General features: G+C 33.4%; 1 protein-coding gene and 1 long non-coding RNA gene across 2 annotated transcripts; both read left to right on the top strand.

The window, feature by feature from the left end:
• Positions 128 to 2,078, top strand: LOC110012707. The gene is made up of 2 exons (XR_002287914.1): positions 128 to 1,570; positions 1,704 to 2,078. It is a non-coding gene; the product is annotated as an uncharacterized LOC110012707 (long non-coding RNA).
• LOC105172584 (WAT1-related protein At1g25270-like) lies at positions 10,110 to 14,226 on the top strand. Its single transcript, XM_011094090.2, has 7 exons — positions 10,110 to 10,403; positions 10,528 to 10,590; positions 12,408 to 12,524; positions 12,751 to 13,012; positions 13,105 to 13,263; positions 13,511 to 13,662; positions 13,850 to 14,226. The coding sequence occupies exons 1-7, from the start codon at positions 10,117 to 10,119 to the stop codon at positions 14,145 to 14,147; spliced, it is 1,338 nt and encodes a 445-aa protein (XP_011092392.2). The 5' UTR covers positions 10,110 to 10,116; the 3' UTR covers positions 14,148 to 14,226.

Below are 21,557 nucleotides of genomic sequence, written 5' to 3'. Positions count from 1 at the left end.
TCATGATTTTTGGTGGGTTTTCTTTGCCCTTGTGATTTCTGATTTTTACTTTTTTTTGGGGAATTATCAGCTAGGCTTACTGCTCGCTGCGATCGCAAGTGCCAGATTAGGTGCAGTCCAGGTATTGTTCCCGATTTCCACTCTTTGTGATAAATATTTTGTGCTGCAAGATTGTCTTGATTCAGTATGTATGCTAATATTGGCAGTTCTTGCTGTTAGTGGTAACTGATAATTGGGAAAGTTTCTTAAGTAGACCTGGTCATAGCAAGTCTAATACGCCGTAATTCTCATGTGATTAGTAATTCTTCATGACCTGTGCACAAATCACCCTTGTGCGATTGGTTTGGTTCAGGTCTGGCTGGATTCGTTGGCTAGAATTTTACAATATAATCAAGTATAAGAAATATGACTAGATGTAGATAAGAGCTTGTCCCATGCTACATAGTGGGATTTGTCATATTTCCGTTTAGTGGTTCATAGTGTATCATTTCATACGGACAATAGAAAGCACTACTCTAGGAGGGGGATAGTGCAAGTTGACATTTTTGTTTCTCTTGATTTATGCTTGAGATGTGTGTGACTTTTGTGGGTGGAGAGGGAAATAGGAGTGCCTGAAAGAGAATAGTGATGGGAATATGTAGAACGGATCGATCTTTGTTCTTTTGAAAGTGAACAAATCCGAATTGATGCAAAAACTCAGCTCATATGCGCATTGTCGTTGTCACGATTAGTTCATCTGGAATTAACCCTGTGTAAAAGCTCGTTTCAACTGTTCTTGACTTGATTTATTGTAGATTTAAGTTTGAGAAACATGAAGTTCAACTTAAGCTACTCATCTATTTGACTTTGCATTTTGTTTGAAGCAAAGTTGTTTTCGTTTCTTGTGTATGTGTATGGAGGAAATAGGAAACATGATCAGTCACACACTTTCTGAGCAGGGATTTTATGTAAATATAGTTATGCCTCAAGTGTTACTCATAATTATGAGCAATCCCGGTTTCCAAACTAACAGTGAAAAATAAATTTCTGTGTCTTTTCTATCTTCCCGTCCACCTAGTTCCCCTTTACCAAAACACTGGATTTGCCAACGGTGTACGGAAGGTTGAGCGGAAGAAACAAAACAATTCTAAAGATATCAATCTTGTATAGTTTCTACAGCTAGGATATTGGTGGAAGATGGAACGAAATTCTGTTGCTTGTTATCTTTTAACTAATATTTTGTCTAAAATGTGGTAAAGAATCTGTTTTAATCCTAGTTTCCTCCCACCACAGCTAACAAGGTTGGGAAACTATTTCATCCCCAAACAATAGGAAAATGAGAATATAAATTTCCATCTTGTTTTTCCTTACCACCATCTGTGCCCTTCTAAAGTTAGTCGATTTATCTGGTAATTACAAGGTGATGCAGGTACAGAAGTTTGATCATACCATGTATGAGGAAATTCAAGCTGTTTCTTGTAATTGCAAATGATTTTGTTGCCTAGCTTGTCAAGATGGTAAATTTACATCTGCTATCTCACATGCGGACTAGATGGCAAACATACACATTCAAATCCTCAAGAAACTTAGGGTCAGAACTCGGAAACAATACATCTTTTTTCACATTGATAATAACCACCATATGCACGTGTTTGACACCTGGATTGTACTATGATTCTTGTTCTTGCTGTGCCTGCAATCATGATCTTTTCCATCATTGGCAGGACTTGAAGCTAACGGGCGTTTCTAAAGTGAAGTTCTGGTCAATTAAAATCATGGACTGCCATTATCTCGGTGAGGCAAGATGTACCATTGCGGAGATGAGAAATACAGGGCCAAATCCCTGTTTGAATTCCGTTCTACTAAAACAACATTAATCGTTTCGTTTGCGTGTTTACTATGATAGGATGTCTGTGAAATAATTGGTCGTTAATTCCGATCGTATACCCTGGTTATGTAATTTCGGGATCTCAAAGCCCTTACTGCATAGTCAATTTCATATAATTCACAACTTTCAGGTGATATATATTAGTTCAGAAGGATGAAACTATGCGAGGTGATATCAGTATTTCACTTTATGACATCATTTTACGTATATATTGGAAAAAAGGCATTTATAATAGTACAGGTTTCTAGTTCAAATCGATATTCTATACGAATATTCTCCTTGTATTCTATGTTTCCTTAGATATGTATAAATACTGTGTGTAATTATACCCGTGGCATGTATACATAAAGTAGAATACAAGACCCGAACGGCTTCCATTAGTACTTTTATTGTTGAATTCATATGGACCGTTGAATATTTTTAATTGGAAAATTTCGGAGAATTTAGAACATCGATCTTAATGGAAAGGGGTGCCTCTTTACATAACGACATCGATCTCATGGCATCTCGTAGATGCGCATAAATACTTGTTAGATGCGGAAAAATGATATCTTAACAAATATAATTCTTCTTTGTTTTCTTGTTTATGTAAAGATTGTATCTGCTTTTTTCGTAATTTTTTAGGAAAAGTTATGATCTAAATCAAATTTAATCAAATCGAACCAATATTATAGTAAATAGAACTGTATATATTATGTGTTTGATTATACTTTTTGAATTATGTATCTATCAATCATAATTATACTTATCGTGTAATTGGTGGACGAGGACGTGCACAAAAAAGTGCTATTTGTTTCCCAACCCAAAAACAGAAATAAAGGAAGAAGGAAACGCAGATAGGAAGAAGCTCTCTAACTGTGTACAAAGGGTAAAAGCGTTCCATTGCAATGTGCCTTACACAAATTTCCAACTTATATACATATGCGACTATAAATGTAAAAAGTGGTAATTTTGAATTGTTACTAATTATAGTTTCGCATTATTGATGTTATGTTATCCGTCAATATATATATATATATCCATAATTTCTTTTTCTTATACAATTAATAATTTATCATTACCTCAAAATTTCGAATAATAATTCGATGTTGTATTTAAAAAGAATTAAGTTATAAAATCCAAGAAAATAATAAGTTACTACAAATTAATGTATGTGAGATAATGCTCACAATTTTTTAGAATTTCAGTAATGTACGTTCAGATGACTAATCAATATGTATGACAATAGATCCGGTAGATCAAAGTTGATTAAATGGGCTCCAAGTCGGGCACGAAGGTAGTTTTCATGAATCTTACAGGGTTGGGGGAGGGGAAGGGGAAGGGGAAGGGAGGCTTGTGATTATCACAGAGTAGGACGCGATAGGTTTAGGTTTCCTCTCCATACCTACATTGTTGCCATTTTCAAAAGAAGCCAACAAAGCTTGGTTTAAGTGGTGAAACGAACGTATGTGGACCTTTTTTTAAAAAAATAATAAATATTAATAGTTATTAATTTAATTAAAATCTATGATAAAAAATTAATGTAGGAAGAAGCTCTCTTACTCAAATACTAAATTACTTATATTGAGGTCTGAAATAATAAAATAATATATATAAAAAAATATAAAATTTTATGAAAGGTGGATGAGATGTACCTGGAAAAATAATAAGAATTGTTGGACTTCCATACCAAAGCAAATTAATTTTCATGTTATCTATTTGTACACCACTTAAATAGAATTGTGGATGGGTTGATAAGTGTAAGCAATAAAGTGATGAAGTATTGGTACCATTATAGCTAAAATTGCAGTCCATATTCCAAATCTTTGTACCATGTCAAATTGTTATGATAATGCTTTAATTTTGATATATATATATATGGAATTTTAATCTGAATTTGGTCCGATCAAATCTAAATTAATTATATAATTAGTGTAATACACTTATCGTGTAATTAATATGTAGTAGAAAAAGTAACCAATTATATGACAAATGTGATACATTTATTCTATGATTAATTTAATTCGACAAACCAAATTCTGACAAGAAGTTTTTATATATATGAATAGTGGTGAAAGCTGAATTTGCAGCTAATTGATATGAATGGAGTACACGTTTGTGCTAACAGCCACAACTACCCACTCCCCATTGCAACCCACCTTTAATATTAATATTTTCTCTAAATCAAAGTTCAATGTTTATTTTTATACTATACGAAATTTAAACTTTTTTTTGTGTCAATTTACCATCTCAATTTTACGAAATTTTACACATTGTCATTTATAATAATCTTTCAATCAAGTTTTTTATCAACAAAAAAAATTACATGCAGTGCACATGTGATATTTAAAAGTTATGTGATGTGGTATTTTGCACATATGCACAACACGTGATGTTTTTCCAGTAGAAAATCAACAAAATAACAATCGTATATGGCAATGTACAAATTTCATAAAGTTAGGATAGTAAATTGACAAAAAAAAAAAAACTTTATGATAAAGTATACAAATGGGCATAGTTCAAATGACAAAATGTAATTACTCTAACAATTATTCGCTATCATATGTCGCTAATTATTTATAATAACAAATTTATGCAGTATTTTTATATCATTAATTATTGCCGGTGACAACTTTTACACAATAAGTGACGTACTATTCAAATCATGAAAATAATTGTTACCAATTAATTGGGAAAAACAAATCAATTTTCTCTCTAACCAAAAATATTTAACGTTCATATGCTAGTCACGTACTCTACACCATTAAATTGTAGACAAAAAGTAGATGAGGACCAAAAGTGTTAATTTTTGTAAGTTGAGAGATTAAAAATACTAATCCTATAATGAATGGGATCAAAAATAAAACGTACCTAACTTATAAGACTAAATGTATTATTTCCCCCACTTAATACAACTAATACAATTTTAATATACCATTGAATATTTTGAAGCTAATAGTGAGAAAACAAATTTATATAAATTAAACAAATGTGATAGAATTACATATAATTCATAACCTTAATTATTCCTGCATATCATGGGATATCAGTCTCAAGTTTATAACCTCGCCATTATTAATATCAAAAACTCGTAAATATATTAATTCGATCAATAAATTCACAGTACAATAAATAGATATTACAATCAAAATGAATATCCATTACAATAAACTCATATGAAGTGCGACAAATACCCTTTGGTGAAACTAGAACTCATAATTTTAAACTTATTTATGAAACCTCACTTTATTCATCTGGACCAAAATATCATAGATAACCTCGTCATTATTTTACTAAGTGAGGCGGCTTGCAACTCGATTTATGTTGTTGTTGCGCAAGGTGTTGCCCGCTCTGATTTCGTATGAGCCTCACGGTTTCGCCCTAAAAAGGCGCTTCGTTAGAAAGAGAAGGTTTTCGGACTTATAAGCCACTCAAATTTCTCATTTATTATCATATGGAACGCTTACCTACGTTATTAAGTTATAACGGGCACTATTATAATTTAAGAAACCCGCACCACATCGATAATGATTGCGTATTATGTAAATTTTGCATGTTAGAGGAAAATTAATCAGGTTTTCAGGCGGCCTTTAATTGGAAAAATTCTTGGATTAATGAATGGGTATTTTCCCAATTTGATGCAAATCTCAAAAAGCAAGATAAGTTTTTTAGGTAAAAAATAATTCCATATTGTCAATGCTTTTTAATTCTCACTTTTCTTTTCTTTTTTATTATTTTTTTTGTCAACTTTTTTGTACTGTAATAAGTGCGTCTGAATTTCCACCTGTTCATAGCAGTACAAAAAAATAATTTCAATATCAACCAAAAAAAATTATCGTCGAGCTAATTAATAAGTAAAATTCTCGTTGTTAATCTATTTTATTTAATATAAGAAATCTATTTGGTAATGAATTTTGCAACGAAAATTTACTTGCTAATGAATTTAGGAAGAAATTGTTTGAACTATATATTAGATAATGTAGATTAGCCGTATTGATTTATAATATTGAGAATAAATTAATTCTTTGTAGTGTGTAATACACTTATTATGTAATTGACCACTCTCCTTAAATTGTAAATAAATCATATTATAAGTGTATTATACTTGTTGGTTGGTTCATGTCTGACTAGAAGCATAATACTGTTTCAATAGGAGGAGCCCATGTTAGAATATGATTATTTGTTTTTGTATTTTTTTAATTTTAAAATAAAATTGTACTGAATTTTGTTACATTTTTCATCGAAAAGCACATTTTCTTAATTTACTCGTTCTATTTTTAATTTAATTGTCTTCCATTCAATTTTTTACAAAAAATTAAAATTAAATTTAAAAATATAATGTAATCTAATTTAAGAATACAATTAAATTAAGTAGAAAAATTAAAAAAAAATTACTATTGATTTTTAACACACCTATCGTCGCAAACAGTTGTACAATTCAATCGATTGCAAAATCGTGTGAAATTTTCGACAGCCAATACATCCCAAATTACGCTTGAACATTTGCGACAGTGCAGTCGCAAATGACCATTCCTTAACCGTTACATTGATGAAACATGTTCAAAATTATCGTCCTCCTTAAAATGCGTTGGAATCTTTGTCGCAAAATACATAAAATATAATCGGTCCAAACTACGAAATTTGCGACGGGTAGTTCACAAACCGTCATTAATATTCGCACAGTCTTTGCCCCTCGCAATGGCCGTTGGAGAATTTCATCTAGCAAGTAGCTCGAAAACTAATTTAAAAGTAATATTGACACAATAAAAATTATCTTTTTTATTTATATTAGTATAGGTATAGGTATAGACGACAATTAAAGTAAAATTCATGTCACTGCAACAAAATCAAAATCATACAATATTTATTTCTAATAAAAAAATTAAAAATATTACGTAACATTTTATCATTTACATAATATTTTTTAATATAAAGAGTTGTAATCAAATTAGGAGTTAAACAGCAGCTATTACCAGGCAGTTTCAGCTCCTTGCACACTATATATGAACCCTAAGTATTCTTGAGAAGTCGCACTTTATTTGGTGAAGCTGCTCAAAAAGCGTGCTGCTTTTTATAATGGCAGAGTCAACTAATACCGGAGGAATTCTCCACAATGCAAAGCACAATTTTTATTTTTCCTTTTCTTTTCCAGCTTTGAATGCTAACTTAAAGAAGATTTATTTTTTTTTTAAGAGAAAAAGGAAGTATATTGTAAGATATTTAAAAATATGGTTAAATACAATTTACCCCTATGAAATTTAAAATTTTCAAAAAATCCCTTATAAAAAAAAAAGATACAAAAAAAGCCCTTGATATTTGAAAAATGATGCACTTTGCCTCCTTGCATAGAGGGTTTTTCGTATCTTTTTTTGTATATATAGGGATTTTTTTGAATTTTTTTAATTTTATAAGGGCAAATTGCATTTAATCCTTTAATTAAAAGTATATAAAATATCCTGAAAATAATTTATTTTTTTAGAAGGATGGAGGCATAAAAATAAAATATTAGTATCATTAATTATTTTGGGTCACGATCGTATATTTAAATGTATTATATACGAAACTAATTGATATGTTGTTGTTTTTTGTTCTATATAAGTAGTCGTACGTATAATTTATCACGTACATATACATTGTTACACGTATACAAAATATTGTACAAAGTCTAGTAACAAAATCTAAATATATATTAATAAAAAATAATGTCTACCTCTCAATATACGTATTTATATGTATATATATATATATATGTATATACGGCATGCTTTCCTAGACACGTACATATGCGAATTTGTCACAATAAACTACACAAGTAGTTGCATACATGTATGTGAAATACATCATAATTTTGAACATATACAATAATGTTCCTTTTTATTTATTTTTTTTAAACAAGATTTCTAACAACTTCAATTGAGAGAAAAATATCAGATTACGATGTACTCTCAAAAATATATATTATTTACAGAGATACTTACATTTTAAAATAATATTTAAAATGTGAAAAAGTTCTCACGAGTGTAATTTGTAGGAATGAAAAATTCTAATTCAAATTGAACTTGGTCGAACTTGAAACTAATTATATAGCAAGTACAATACATTTTTTGTATGATTTATGTACAGTTAAAATAGTTAATCGCATGTCCTAACCATTTCACAAACAACAAGTCAGGACGTACATTCAATTTCATCAAATATGAAATACCTCAACAAGAACTCAACTTTGATGTATATTAAGTACAATAATATTCGATTCTAACCAATAAATGAAAACCATATCCATGAGTCAACATGGCAGTGCAAACCCACTCCAACTTTCACCAGCCAACCAACAACGACCTTCACTCACCACCGTGAATGCTTTCTGCGCTGACGGATGTCAAGGGTGATGACACGAGTGCATAACTTAGGGTTCAAAGAAATTTTCATTCACTATTTTTTATATTTTGGTATTTTAGTTTTTTATTTTTCAAAGATAATAAATACATCTTGTAATTTTTAAATTTTTTACAATTTTGATCCTTCAGTTCCTGAAGTTTGAAAATGTTGCCGGAAAAAAGAAATATGAATCCCTCACATGTTTTTTTATTTTGGATTTTTATTCTCATTGATTAATTTAATCGATCAAAATTACAAAAAATAAAAAAGCTACAGAATCTATTTGCTCAAGTAAATGACTAAAACGTCAAAATACAAAAAAGTATAGGACTAAAATTGAATTTAATCCAATAACTTATTATATATATCTATATATATAATGTGACATTAAAAAAATTAAATTAGAAAGAAAAAATAAATAAAATGAGTACTAAGATTTGGTTCCAGAGTTGACTCTTTGAGACAATGACCCAAAAAGAAAAAAAAAATAGAAAATAGACATACGTGTAAGAAGATGAGGCAGTGGAATTGTGAAAAAATTCTAACTCAAATCAAATTTAGGAGAATCATATCAATTATCCAATAAATATATTTTATAAATTATTTTATAAATTATACATCAATCACATAAAAAATATCCTATATTTATCATATAATTAATTCAATTTCGGACAAATTTAATTTTCCGATATGGTGGGAGCGTACATGGGTGGAGTGTGGATGAAAAGCCAAGTAATTTTTTTTTTTTTTGGGGAAAAATAAATTTTATAAATGGAAAAAGAAGCTATAATACAACAGTGCTCATATGATATGTTATCCCTTAACAAGTCAAATGATATGCAAAAGTAAAGTAATTAACCTGGTTGAATGCAGAGGGGGAGGGGTGGGGGTGGGAGGGTTTAGGGAAACGTTACAAGTCGAAAAAGTCGTATGTATTTCCCGAGGAGGAGGAGAGTGTAATATTTCAAACTTTGGTCATCACTCACTCACCACTGCATTTACTCATTCGAATCATCTTCTCTAATTAATTCTTTTCCACACTAACTATTATTATTATTATTATTATTATTTAATTAATATTATTGTAATTCCCTACTCTGATAGTGGGCTTCAACGTACGCCATGACGTGCGTCCACTCAACCTCTTTCTTTTGCCTATATATGCTTATATACATATATCTTTAATTACTATAATTTGGAAATTCAATTATTTCTTTTTACTCTTTTTTTTTTAATAAGATTTATTTGTTCTACATATATATATATATAGAATGTGGGAAATGATAATTGATTTAAGTGTCAGGTTGGTTTGAGTTTGATTTAAATATATATATATGTACGAGTAATATTATTTTATATATATAATTATAATTTATATTTTAATGATTGGGGCTAATGTCAAATTTTCATGAACAAATTTCAGGTCTTAAGCCCGAGTTTCATTGATCGACGTGTGCTTTATGTGAGTATTTTGTCTCATTTTATATAAATTATTGTACTTTATTTACAGTTATATTGATATATTAATCGAATCGATGAATTGTTTACAGTCATATTGATGTATTTGTTGTTTATTGTTTTGAATATATTATTTAATATATTGGTTGAATTGATAATACTGAATATAAAAAAAAATAAAAAAAAATTTCACATCTTATTTTATATATTCGAAATTTAAAATGTTATTATTATTTTAGAAAGACAAAAACCATGCAGAGTGAAGAGGTTTCGGGAGAGTCCCACGTGTACATACGTCGAAGCAGACAAGCAGACAAAGCAAGCAAATTTGTATCCCATTTGCTTTCTTCTCTCATGTGGGAAAATAGCAAAACCCTCGTTTTCTTGATTCCAATAAATAACCCCCACTCCCACTCCCACCCCCCCTCATTTCCATGCACTTTCACACCCCAAATCACTATATATATCTCTCACGTCTCATACTAATTACTCTGATAAGTACAACCACATATACGTTCAAAGGATCGATGGAGAAGGTGTGCGATGTGGTGCAGGGGTTGAAGCCCACGATCTTGATGGTGTGCGTGCAGATAGTGTTCGCCGCCGTCAGTGTCTTCTACAAGCTGGCTGCCAACGATGGCATGAGCCTCCAGGTTCTGATTGCCTACCGATTCATGTTTGCTGCCGCCACTGTCCTCCCTCTTGCCCTTATCATCGACAGGTAACTACTGCTCAAATTACTACAACATCCATGCATCATCACACACATACACATCTCTCTCTCTGTCTCTGTTTTTTTGAGATAAAGATGGACGCACGATGACGGACTCTTGTTACTACTGCAGGAAAAACAGGCCCAAGTTGACCTGGAAAATTGCTTTCCAAGCTTTTGTTTCTGCACTGTTCGGGTAAGTACGTACCATAAGTTGATTTAATACATCCATCATCCGAACAAAGAAACAACAAAGAATAGACATGCACGCATTCACTACAACAAAGACGACTCAATAACTACAAAAACATTTGATGTTAAAATCTGCGTCCAATTAATTAATTAACAAGTAAAAATACCGTTGCTTATCTACATTTACTTTATATATATATTTTAAACGAGCAAGAAAATTTTTCGTTGCTGAATTCATTAACAAATAACAACGAGATTTTTATTGCTAATTAGCTCGATTTTTCTATTGCTATTGAACCATTTTTCTTGTCGTGAATATAACATCAATATATCAAATAAGAATACTAATATATATATATATATATATATTTGTAATAGAAGATCCAGAGTGTTGTGCTGAAAAAGTAAAAAATTACTGGAAATATAAGTTGCGTTGCTAATTACGCATTTGGCTTTTCCAGAGTATTCTAATCCAAAATAGGATTACTTTATTTAATTTGGATCCCCACTATTTACTTTACTTTAATTTAATAGATATTAAAACAAAATTAAACTTTACAAGCAACATTGGGGAAAAGGAGAGTTTTTAGTTCATAGTCCATCTTATCATGCTACCATCTTTTTCCCCAAAAACACTTTCGGACAATTAATTCAGTCAATTCCACAATAATTAGATTTACTTAATATATTCCAGTTTCATTCATTAATGTAAGATTATGAATTATCTTTGACTGTCCGAAATCAAATCTCTTGTTTCAATATGAATATATATGATGTCGAGTAAAGGTAAAAAAATAAAAATGCAGTTTTAGTCGTGTAGTTAAAATCTGGTGGTACTTTTGCTCCACTCTCATTTTGAGTTTGCAAATTTGTATAATAGGCTTAAATGCATTTTTTATCTCGTAATTAAGGTGATTTGTCGTTTCATCTTTTAATTTTTTAGGACAGCTTTTCTGTCTTATATCTTTTTAATTTTTGGATTTCAGTTCCTTTTTTTATCGGAGTTCGCATCTCGCTGGAAAAATGCATGTGCATCTCACATGATCTTTAGCATTTTTGTTATTTTATAACTTTCTAGGAGATAGCATTTTTATCCTGCTTCTTTTAATGTTTTGCAATTTCAGTCATTTTTTTCATCGGAATTCACCGTTCTCTCCGATGAAGGCGAACTTCATAAAAAAAATGATTAAAATTGAAAAATCAAAAAGATGATGGACCAAAATATTACCCTATAAAGTCAAAAAATGAAAACGCTAAATAACCTAGATTACGAGATCAAAATGTATTTAATCCTATATATTTAAAAATAACCATAGTACATTTGGTTCAATTTCACATCACAATTCGGTTCGCGTTCGATGGAAAAATTCACATACATGCATGGTGGAAAAGTTTTGCCTCAACCAAGTTTGGTTATATCAAATCAATCATAGAGAAAGTGTATTACATGTATTAGTTATGTGTGATTGATCACTTTCTCTAAGCTGTACATCAATCACACCAAGTATATTGCACTTGCTATATGATTGATTCAAATTTGACCGAGTCGAATTCCAACTAGAATTTTTCCATGCTCGACACATTACAACCCCTTTTCTCCAGCAGAACTTGAATCAAAAGTGTTATTTTTTAAAAATTATTATCCTCAATTGCAAATTAAAACTGAAACACACCAAAAGTGCCACCAAGCCACAATTACACGATGAATAATGCATTTTACTGTCACGTAAATAAAAGAAAACTATAATTATGTAATTCTTTATTTTTATTATTATTAACTAATCAAATACTAATTACCCTGATTAATTATAATTAATGCAGGGGATCAGTGGCACAAAACTTATTTGCACAGAGCTTGGTGTTAACCTCAGCCACATTTGCGGCAGCTATGACCAATCTCGTTCCCGCCGTGACCTTCATCCTTGCAATATTTTTCGGGTAAGTATAATTTATTTTATTTTACCTAATTATTTTTTTTCAAACAATTATGGAATATTCATAATCACGTTAAACCTGATCAGGGACTCGTTATAATTTACACTAAATTAAAATACACATCATAATAATCTTTTAAGCACCTTAATTAATTAAATTTGATATAAAATAGAAATTAAGTGAAAGAATAGTAATATTTTCTTGTTTCTTCACATGATGTAATGTATAGGATGGAGAGAGTGGGGTTGAAGACAAGGGCAGGCAAAGCAAAGGTGACGGGGACATTCATGTGCATAGGAGGGGCAATGCTTCTGACTTTCTACAAAGGTTACGAAGTCAACATCTGGTCAACTCACTTTGACCTCTTGTACAGAAGTCAACAACCAGGTGGACACGTGGCGGTAGCCCACCACAAGCCCGTCAGCAAGATCGTGGGCCCTCTGCTCGCACTTGCCTGTTGCTTCTCTTCATCACTTTCACTGATTATTCAGGTTCGTTCTTGAAATTAATTGATTTAATTATTATTTCTTTCTGTTTCATTTTTAATTATTTATTTATTTGTAATTTTTAATTTCAAGAACAGGCTAAGATGAGTGAGACATATCCATGTCATTACTCGAGCACTGCCCTAATCTCAGTCATGGGATCTGTTCAAGCAGTTGTGTTTGCTCTTTGTACGGTGAGAGATTGGAGCCAATGGAAACTTGGTTGGAACATCAGACTCCTCTCCGTTTCTTACATGGTATATCCTACATCTTACCTTAATTTTCAAAATTTTCATGAAACATCAAAGAAAAGACAACCACAATTCTGTATGACAACAATTATTCTCGTAATAGAGATACAATAAGAACGTAAACCCTCGTACTGGCGCGCACGTACATTTTAAAATTTTCAATATTATACTAAGCTTTTGATACAACAATAAACGTTTCGTATATATATATATATATATATTGATTTAATTAAGTTGATAAATGAAAATGTAGGGAATTGTGGCATCAGGGTTAATGTGGGCGTTCATCATGTCTTGTGTGCGCATGAGGGGGCCGTTGTTCGTCTCCGTTTTTAACCCGTTGTTGCTTGTGATCGTCGCACTTGCCGGCTCTTTGCTTCTCAACGAGAAGTTGCACTTGGGAAGGTATTTAGATATTTTGGTACTTATAACGCATGTATATCGTTACACGATGTATCGTTTCTCGCTTCTTGCACTTGTTGTGCGATTCATTATCCTCCTTAGACACACCAGTCACACGACAAGTATATTGCACTGATCAATATATGATTAGTTCATGTCTCATGACAACTTATGGTACATATATTTGCAGTGTTTTGGGAGCTGCAATAATAATATGTGGGCTGTACTCAGTTCTATGGGGCAAAAGCAAAGAAATGAAGAAAATAACAAGGCTGGTGCCATCAAAGAGCTTCACAGAAGCAACTCATCATGAAGTTGAAGAAACTGCGAGAGAAAGCTTCAAGGGTTTTAACCACGCCAACAATGTTGTTGCTGTTGCTCCCAATTTCTTACCGGAATCTGAAATATTAGAAGTTTTCGATGAAGACGAAGACGATGAAGATTTAGAGGCTGCACCCAAGATCTCTAACCCTCAAACCAAACCCTAATTTGTGTGTATGTATAATATGTGCATGCATGCAATATATATATATACCTTTTAACCCCCAACCCCACCCCACCCACCCACCCTCAAGAGAAATTAAGAAAAAAAAAGGAAAAAAGATGACCCTTTTTGGAAGTTGACCTTAAGTAGGCTAGGGTTTTTATATATATATAGTAATTATGCCATAAATATGTTCTTTCCTTGTAATGTATTTAATTATGTTCTTTTAATCGTTATTAATAAATTATATTTCAATCTCTTTCTTTTTCTTTTTGGGGAGGGGGTGGGGGGGGTATGTTTTATTTCCATCGATGGATCATATGTAAGTTTGATTAAGGGTAAATTATAAATACTTTTTTTAGAATTTGAAATAATTACTAGTACTCCCTTATTATTTGAAAAATTATAAATACTCCATGATATTTGATGAAATTATATAATCCTTAAATGGGGGTATGAAATTGTCAATATTGTCTTTACTGTATTTATTTTAAAAAAATAAAAAATTATAAAAAAAAAAAACAAACTAAAAGAATGGATGGAAAAATTATATAAAAAAATTATCTACTTAATTCATAAAAAATTAAAAAAATTAAAAAATAAATAAATTGTAGTTCTTAGTTTATAAGGGCATTTGGCCAGTTCACTACAGAAAATAGATAAAAATTTAATGAAGCTTAACGGATTAGAATAATTGTTAGACGATCGTTAAAATCAGAAGGATATTGATAATTTTTCAAACAAAAAATAAATATTCCTGATTATAGCATATACTTTTGTAATACACATGTCAAGATCAAAATTAATATTGGAAAATTAATTTATATAGATATAAATGTAACTAACCCTAAATATAGTGTGTGTGTGTGTGTGAGTGAGAGAGAGAGAGAGAGAGAAATAGGCTAGTGTAAACGGTAATATATTGCGGTTTTTTAGTACACGTGTAAGGTAGTTATTGGTGGCCAAGAAACCATTCGAATTGGGTACCAGATGATCGGAGAGCCTTATAAGTTATAACGGTCATATTATATCATATCAAACAAAACAAATTTCAGTCACACTGCACACACTACACACACATACAGTTTCTTTGCTTCGTTTTTCTATAATTTTCACACGATTGATCGGTGGATTGCTTGAATCCAATAGAGTCAGCGGCGGCTGAATCGCCGTATGAGGTGTTGCTGAGGGCGGTGTTATTGATACCGGTTTCTCACTATTTATTGGGATTATCGTTGATTGTTGTTGTGTTTCTGTATAATTTTCTTGAAATTCATATCCTGCAAGATTTATTCACCGGATTGAGGGGACAGAAAGTGGTTTTGACTTTCCATCCTTCCTCTCAACTCTACCGCGATGTTGTCTCAAAGTGTAGAATTCTTCATGGCAGGTATGGGACTCGTCGAAAGTCGTGTATTTAGTTCAGTGTTGCTGGATGTTTTGTTTGATGGGTTTCTCGTGTTTTTGCTTATATTTTTCTTGCTTCCTGTGCTGTCGGCAATAGGTATTTATCAACTCCATGGGTACGTAGTCCGCATCTTCAGACCGTATTTTTGCATTTTTTGGGGAATTCGCCTGTTCTCAGTTATAGAAGGTGAAGTTTGATTTCTTTCTTTTCAGTTTCTTGAACTCTGAAATGGATTTTAGAAAGTGAGTTGGTACTTTTGAGTATATATATGGATCAGGCAATTTGGTGTGTTGGATCAGGCAATTTGCTATGGTCTCTTGTTGATGTTGCAGAAACTAGTACTAATTCAATGAAGTATGCAGACAGATTTTTATTACCGAAATGAGAGAGAGAGTTGACTTAGGGTTAGATAAGTAGTGTTACCTGGGTCGGGTCAAGAGGGTCGGGTTCTGGGTCGGGTGAGGGCCATCCGAATGGGCCAAAGTTTTAGTGGGCCGAGCTAATGGGCCTACCGATAGTTTGGGTCATGGGCCACATATATACCAACAATCTCCACCTTGGACCAAGACCCATCAGGAAGATGGAAATGGTCATGGAGTCTTTAGCTGAATCTGTTTGTTTCATCATTGCCCAAAGAAGTTCTCTGTGGATATACCTGCAGTTTGAGACAACTTGGAAGCACATGTTAGTCAGGGAATAAATGCAATATTTTTAAACATGTATGAAATTTTTCAAGAGAAAGACTTTTGGTACCCATATCTGCAGGATTGTCCTCGGATTTAATTTTCTCCAATTTTATTACCTCTTCACTGACGATATCTCGAATGAAGTGATACCTCACATCTATGTGTTTCGTCCGATCATGAAACACGGGATTCTTACACAACTGTATTGAAGATTGGCTATCAGAGTATACCGTGAGTATGTTATTGGAGAAGCCAATTTCCTTTATGAGACCATCTAACCATATAGCCTCTTTGAATGCTTCCGTTGTAGCAATGTATTCAGCCTCTGTGGTGGAGAGAGCAACTATATGTTGCAGTTGGGATTTCCAACTTATGCACGAACCACAGAATGTAAAGATATAAGACGTGGTGGATTTTCTGCTATCCCTATCATTTGCATAATTGGAGTCAACAAAGCCAACAAGTTGAGTGTTTTCACTCCTTTTTGAAAAACGTATGCCTATGTTTTTAGAGCCATGCAGATATTTCAAAAGCCATTTTAGGGCCTCCCAATGGGGAGGGCCGGGATTTGACATGTATCTACTTAAGCAGCTAATAGCGTATGCAATGTCAGGTCTTGTACAAACCATGAGAAACATGATGGATCCTATCACATTAGAATAAGGAACTTTTTCCATTTTAGCTTTTTCAATATCACTATGAGGACTCTGATTTTTACTAAGTTGAAAGTGGGCAGCAAGAGGCACAGAAGTTGGCTTGGATTTTTCCATTGAAAACCTTTTTAAAATGGATAGGATATATGACTTTTGGTTTAGAAGGATAAAGGACTCATGTCTAACAATGTTCATGCCAAGGATGCGTTTTGCATCACCTAAGTCTTTCATTTCAAAGGTTTTGTGTAAATCAGTTTGCAGATTATTAATGAGGTGTAGGCTAGGACTAGCAATGAGCATGTCATCCACATATAGAACAAGAAAAATAGGAGTACTATCAACATGCTTGAAGTATAAACAATGATCATAACGGCTCCTTTTAAAATCTAGTGAAAGCATGAAGGAATCAAATTTCTTGTTCCATTGTCTAGGGGATTGCTTCAAGCCATACAGAGATTTATTGAGAAGACACACATAATCAGATTTGATTTTATCAATAAATCCAACAGGTTGATTCATGTAGATATGCTCATCTAAATTCACCGTGTAAAATGCAGTTTTAACATCCATTTGTTTCAGATTCCAATTGTAGTGTGCAGTGAGAGCAAGAATGATACGAACAGTGGTGTACTTCACAACGGGAGAAAAAATCTCATTATAATCTAAGCCTTCTTTTTGAGTAAACCCTTTTGCTACCAATCTAGCTTTATATTTAATGGGGTTTTCTTGTTTAATCTTAAAAAGCCATTTGCAATCAACTACGGATGAGTTATTGGGCCTAGGAACTAGTGTCCATGTATTGTTCTGTTTTAATGAGCTCATCTCTTCTTTCATGGCACTAAGCCATTTTTCTGATTTTATAGCTTCCTCAACATTTGTGGGTTCAGATAGTTCTATGTTCAAAGCAGTGTCAAAATCTCTGAGTTTGGTGGGTATCCTAGTTTCTCTTCTAACTCGATCTCTGGTGAGTTGGTAGTCATTTAGGGGGTTTTCTATAGCTGTGATCTCATTTTCAGTGGTTACTACCTCATTTTCATTTTCGATAGTTTGTTCAGCTATGTTTTCATTATTCCCTTCCCCCTCTTGGTTATCCCCTAGGTGATTCTCCACCTTATTGAGAGTAGGTTCTTTTTCTCTAAGTTGAGTTTTATCAAGGCAAGGAAACTCATTCTCGTTAAAAGTGACATCCCTACTTATAAGTACTTTAAAACCCGGTTGGCTACGAACCCAAAGTCTATACCCTTTTGTCCCCTCAGGATAACCAATAAAAACACACTTAACAGATCTAGGTTCTAGTTTGTCTATGTTTTGATGAACAAACGCAGAGTATCCAAAAATTCGCAGATAAGAGATATCAGGTTTTCTACCATTCCACACAGAATCAGGAGTTTTACCAGATAACGGCACAGATGGAGACAAGTTTATCAGATGAGTAGCAGTAAGTATAGCTTCACCCCAAAAAGATTTAGGCAATCCAGAACTAATAAGCATGCATCTAACTTTATCAAGCAAGGTTCGATTCATACGTTCAGCCACACCGTTTTGTTGGGGGGTATAGGGGTTAGTTTTGTGCCTCTTTATACCAAATTTGTCACAGAGATTAGAAAAATCTTTATTGCAAAATTCGAGTCCATTATCAGTCCGAAGGGTTTTCACTTTCTTTCCAGTTTGATTTTCGACAAGAGATTTCCATTTTGTAAATTTTTCAAAAACTTCGGACTTGTGTTTCATAAGAAAGACAAACACCTTCCTAGAGTAATTATCAATGATGGACAAGAAGTAACGGTTACCCCCATGCGTAGGCACACTAGATGGACCCCAAACATCGGCATGTACATAGTCTAAGATGCATGAAGACATGGAAGGGAGTGATTGAGATGGAGTTGGAAAATGTACTTTATGGTGTTTTCCTAAAACACAATCATCACAGAAATCCAAGTTTTCAATTTTTTCATTCAAAATTCCATCCTTTTTCAAAAAACCAAGACCTTTCAGACTCATATGCCCTAATCTTTTATGCCATAATGCAGTCATATCACATTCATTCACAGAGGCAGTCAAAGAGTCATAGGTAACAGAACATAGATAGAGATTTCGTTTCTTTTCAGCTTTAAACACAATAAGAGAGCCTTTCATGATTTTCATGAGGCCTTTGCCCCATCTACCTTCTAGACCATCCTCTTCTAAGGTAGCACAGGATATCAAGTTGTGACTCAAATCAGGAACATATCTCACATTTTTTAGGGTTAACCTATAACCTTCTTTGAAATTTAAAGAGATGTCACCAAGACCCAAAATTTCACATTTCTTTTCATTTGCCATAGAAACAAAACCAGATTTTTCATAGCGAAAGTTTGAGAAAACTTCTTTGACAGGGCTCATATGGAAAGTACAACCAGAGTCAATAAGCCATTCAAATTTGTTCACAGAATGCACAGAATTTGCTTCATAAACCATAAAGACTTCACCATTTTCATCAGAGACATTATTCACCTTCTCTTGGTCATCAAAGTTTCTATCCCTATTGTCACGTTTGGGTTTTCTACAATCTTTGATGTAATGACCCTTAATGCCACAGTTATAGCAACGTCTTTCCTTTGTTTTATCATCCTTATACGTGTAATCTTTAGATCTGGATTTACTATGGCTGTTTCTACTTTTACCCCTGCTGTGACTTCTACCCCTGTTTTTAAAGCCATTGTTCCTGAAATTGGGCCTACTTCTAGCAAGATTTACCTCATGATTATTCTGACTAGGTCTAGCAATTTTTAGGTCCATTTCTTTGCTCTTAAGACCATTAACCACAGTGTCAAGGTTGATGCTATCTCTACCATACTTAATGGCGGCTTTCACGTCAGAATATGATTCAGGAATTGCATTCAAGAGCACAATAGGAGTGTAATCATCAATGTTTTCATCACCAGTAAGTTTAATGTCTTGTATCAACTTGGTAAACTCATCAAGGTTTTCATCAATATTTTTGGAAAGATCCAATTTATAACGAAAAAACTTTTCTAAGAGAAAAAGCTTACTGGGTAAAGATGTTTCAGTATATAAATCCTCCAATTTTCTCCAAAGCTCTTTAGAGGTTTTTTGTTTTCCCACTTTTCTAAGAACATTATCGGAAAGGTTTAAAATAATGGAAGAGTAGGCAAACTCATCATTTTCCAGTTGTTTTTCTTCAGAAACATTTTCAGTGTATTTTCCGTCAATAGCTTTAAACACCTTTTGTTGTATTAAAATGCCTTTCATTTTCTGTTGCCAGATAGAAAAATCAGTTTTTCCGTCAAAGGGTTGTAAACTATATCCGGCCATTTTGAAAGTAATTTGAAGCAGAGGTCACGGTTTTTAAGAAAAACAGAGGTTTTGGTTTTTAAGCAGAATCTTTCGAAAAACAGTGATCAAGAAAAAAAAAAAAAAAATTTCACACAGGATCAGAATATTGAGACAGAAATTAATCAGTCAATTTCGGTAATAATGCAGACAGCCAAAGTATGAACAATGTTCTCAGATTATCACAGTTCAAGATAATGAACACAGATCACGATTTCAAATCATAGATTAATATGATAAATCACAGATCAAGATATTAAACCAGAAGAGTGGCAAGAGCAGGATATAGCAGTTATCGCAATAAATCTCACAAATCACAAAGAGAAAGAGAAATAAGCAGGACCAAGGCCTTTCCAGCCTAACGCCCAATCCAGATACCCGACGACCTCAGGGGTCCGGCCAGGAGGGTAGTTAGGGGGATAAGCACCTCGGTTATTCGAACAGATATATAGTGCTGAAAAGTAAAGGAAAAACAGTAAATAGAGGAGGGGTTTAAGCGGGTTACCACCACCACGGCGCGGAGAGGATCGGAACAGTGCTCTGATACCACTGTTGGGTACGAAACCCACGGTGGTATCTGTTTTTCCACAAAGCCTAACCAACTATTACACTTGATATGGAGTACGAAACTCCTTTAAAATTACAAACCGAGATTACAAATATAATGAACGATACACAAAGTAAATAAAAGAGATAAGTGAATAAAAAACCGTGATTATAATGGCGGCTCAGGAACAAGCCAGATTCAGCAGCAACAAGGGTCACGGGTCACAGAGCTCAGAACTCACAGAAACTCGGCCCACGGTTGCACCTCACACCGCGGGTGGTTCACACAGACCAAGAACATGAAACCCACCTCACAGCCGTTCACACAGAACAAGAACAGGAAACCCACCTCACAGCCGTTCACACAGAACCGGAAGGGTGGAAGTATTTCACAGAGGAGTGCTCGGTTTTTTCTCTCTCTCTCCCACCCGAGTACAAAGGCCCCTATTTATTTGGAGAAATTGAGCCGTTGGACAAGAGGGTTTTGGGGTGGCTTTCCTTTAGCCATCCCCCCACCATTAACGGTGGTGGAAAAGGTAACAAGAATCCGCCATAGAAGGCAGCAAGAAGAGAGAGAGGGAGATTTCTCATCGGCAGCGGCGCAGAGGGGTGAAATGAGAGAGAGAGTTGACTTAGGGTTAGATAAGTAGTGTTACCTGGGTCGGGTCAAGAGGGTCGGGTTCTGGGTCGGGTGAGGGCCATCCGAATGGGCCAAAGTTTTAGTGGGCCGAGCTAATGGGCCTACCGATAGTTTGGGTCATGGGCCACATATATACCAACAATCTCCA

This window comes from Sesamum indicum, linkage group LG10 (assembly GCF_000512975.1).
Source record: "Sesamum indicum cultivar Zhongzhi No. 13 linkage group LG10, S_indicum_v1.0, whole genome shotgun sequence".
Lineage (NCBI taxonomy): Eukaryota > Viridiplantae > Streptophyta > Magnoliopsida > Lamiales > Pedaliaceae > Sesamum > Sesamum indicum.
This window is presented reverse-complemented; position numbering and strand designations above follow the sequence as displayed.